The sequence below is a fragment of the Polypterus senegalus genome, unplaced genomic scaffold, assembly GCF_016835505.1.
Source record: "Polypterus senegalus isolate Bchr_013 unplaced genomic scaffold, ASM1683550v1 scaffold_1637, whole genome shotgun sequence".
NCBI classification, from domain to species: Eukaryota; Metazoa; Chordata; class Cladistia; order Polypteriformes; family Polypteridae; genus Polypterus; species Polypterus senegalus.
In genome coordinates, this window is record NW_024385835.1 from 1172 (window position 1) to 3235 (window position 2064).

The following is a 2064-nucleotide window of genomic DNA, read 5'->3' on the forward strand; positions in this document are numbered from 1 at the left end:
CTGTTTTGTAATGTAGTTAAAAAAAATCAACAATAGTCTTGTTGATTGTGCCTGTCACATGTGATCTATTTATTTTACTATTTTAACTTCTTGGCTGCTATAATTGTGCTCATGTAATGAGTAGTTCAAATACAATTGAAAATAAAGAACAAGTTGAGTCTCTATTCACTTGCTACTTAAGTCTTATGATTGCTTATGCTTATCAAAGTTTGTTCATAAATTAAACCAAGATTTATTTAGTGTTGAAAAATAATGTCAGTATGAAAGCTGTGGGTTAAAAACTAAAATTTTTTATCTTTTAAACTTTATACAGGAATCAAACTTCACTGCTGTTCTGAATGTGGCAAACAGTTTACACAGAGAGGCCATCTTCAGATCCACCAAATAATCCACACATGGGAGGAGCCATATTGCTGCTCTGAATGTGGTAAACAGTTTTCAGAAAGAAGCAGTCTTCAGCGCCACAAAATAATTCACACCGGGGAGAAGCCATATTGCTGCTTTGAATGTGGTAAACAGTTTTCAGAAAGAAGCCGTCTTCAGCGCCACAAAAGAATTCACACAGGAGAGAAGCCATATGACTGTTCTGAATGTGGTAAAAAGTTTTCACAGAGAAGCCATCTTAAGAGTCACCAAAGAATCCACACAGGAGAGAAGCCATATTGCTGTTCTGAATGTGGTAAACAGTTTTCAGATAGAAGCAGTTTTCAGCGCCACAAAATAATTCACACAGCACAAAAGCCATATTGCTGTTCTGAATGTGGTAAAAAGTTTTCACAGAGAAGCCATCTTCAGAACCACCAAAGAATTCATACAGGGCAGAAGCCATATGACTGTTCTGAATGTGGTAAAGCGTTTTCAGAGAGAAGGTATCTTCAGAAACATCAAAGAATTCACACAAGAGAGAAAAAAATGACACAAAACTCCCCCACCTTGTCCACAGATGAACACAGTACAATGCTAAGCAGCAGAAGAAATAATTCATAAAGTTTTAAAACAAAAAAGCTATTGTAATGGAAGGATTTTTCTAAAGAGAGGGGGGGATCAAGAGAGCAGATGGGCGTTGGTCGCTTCAGCGCGAAACCCAGCTGCATTACTGATGTTTTGGGAGAAACAGCCGGGAATGTTCTAAAGATACAGCCAAGGCTATGTAAGGAGTTGTTTTTCACTTCGAGAGGCTTTTTTCACATGTAAGAATATTACTGTGTCTTCTGGTATCAGGCACTAGTCTCAAGGCCGAGTAGAAGGAAAAAGCGCCGTGTCCCGTGGAAGGAGGGGGTGTGAGAAACTGATCACTTCTGCAAGCACTGCTTCCACGTAGATCGCTTTTGGGCAAGGACACCTAATTAGTATATAAGGGAAGGTTCCGCCCTCAGTTTCTTTGGAGGCTCAACCGTGGGGACTGCGCGCACCTCCCGGTATTTGAAAGGCACATGAGTTGGTCCTCTGACAAGACTGACAAGCGGGCCCCCTCAGTCTACTGGTCTAGGATGATGGCTCTGGGTCTTTTTATATGTCTGTACATATTGTTTTGTTTTTGTATGTCTGCATTATATTGCATTATATGTGTTTGATTATTATAATTGATTAAGTAAATAAAATAGAAGTATTGGACCTCTTCTCTCTGATTCTTTGCCTACTTATGTTCTAATCCCTTGAACCATTTTCCCAAATCAAAACATTTGGCGTCACGAACAGGATTTTGGGGAATCTGGTAAAATATTGAACTATTAAGTGAGGCAAAGGAAATCAGAGATGTTTAAGAAGAAGAATAAAAACCCTGAGGCAGCTCCTTTACCTCTTCCCGGTTGGGAGGAAACGGTGTTGGAAGACTGCGCCAGAGAATTGAGATGTGGGGGAGGATCAGCACAATATTGGCAGAAGATGAATCCCCCAACACCAGTGAGTGTACGAGCTGCGCTTAAGAAATGTCAAGTGTCTGCAAAGGAACCCATAACGGGCTTGCAGACGCGGGGGTGGGTTTTGCTAACTGCGGTTAAGAGTCTGGACGACTTGGTAGACGAAAAAGAAAGGGAGATTAGAAAGTTGCAAAAGGACTTGGCG

General features: G+C 40.6%; 1 protein-coding gene across 1 annotated transcript; it reads left to right on the forward strand.

Moving 5' to 3' along the window:
- Positions 1-313: 313 nt before the first annotated feature.
- On the forward strand, positions 314-1057 carry LOC120522471 (gastrula zinc finger protein XlCGF7.1-like; the record flags this gene model as incomplete). Its single annotated transcript, XM_039743399.1, has 1 exon — positions 314-1057. A coding segment is annotated over one exon (674 nt), but the record flags the coding sequence as incomplete, so codon positions are not given.
- Positions 1058-2064: the final 1007 nt, after the last annotated feature.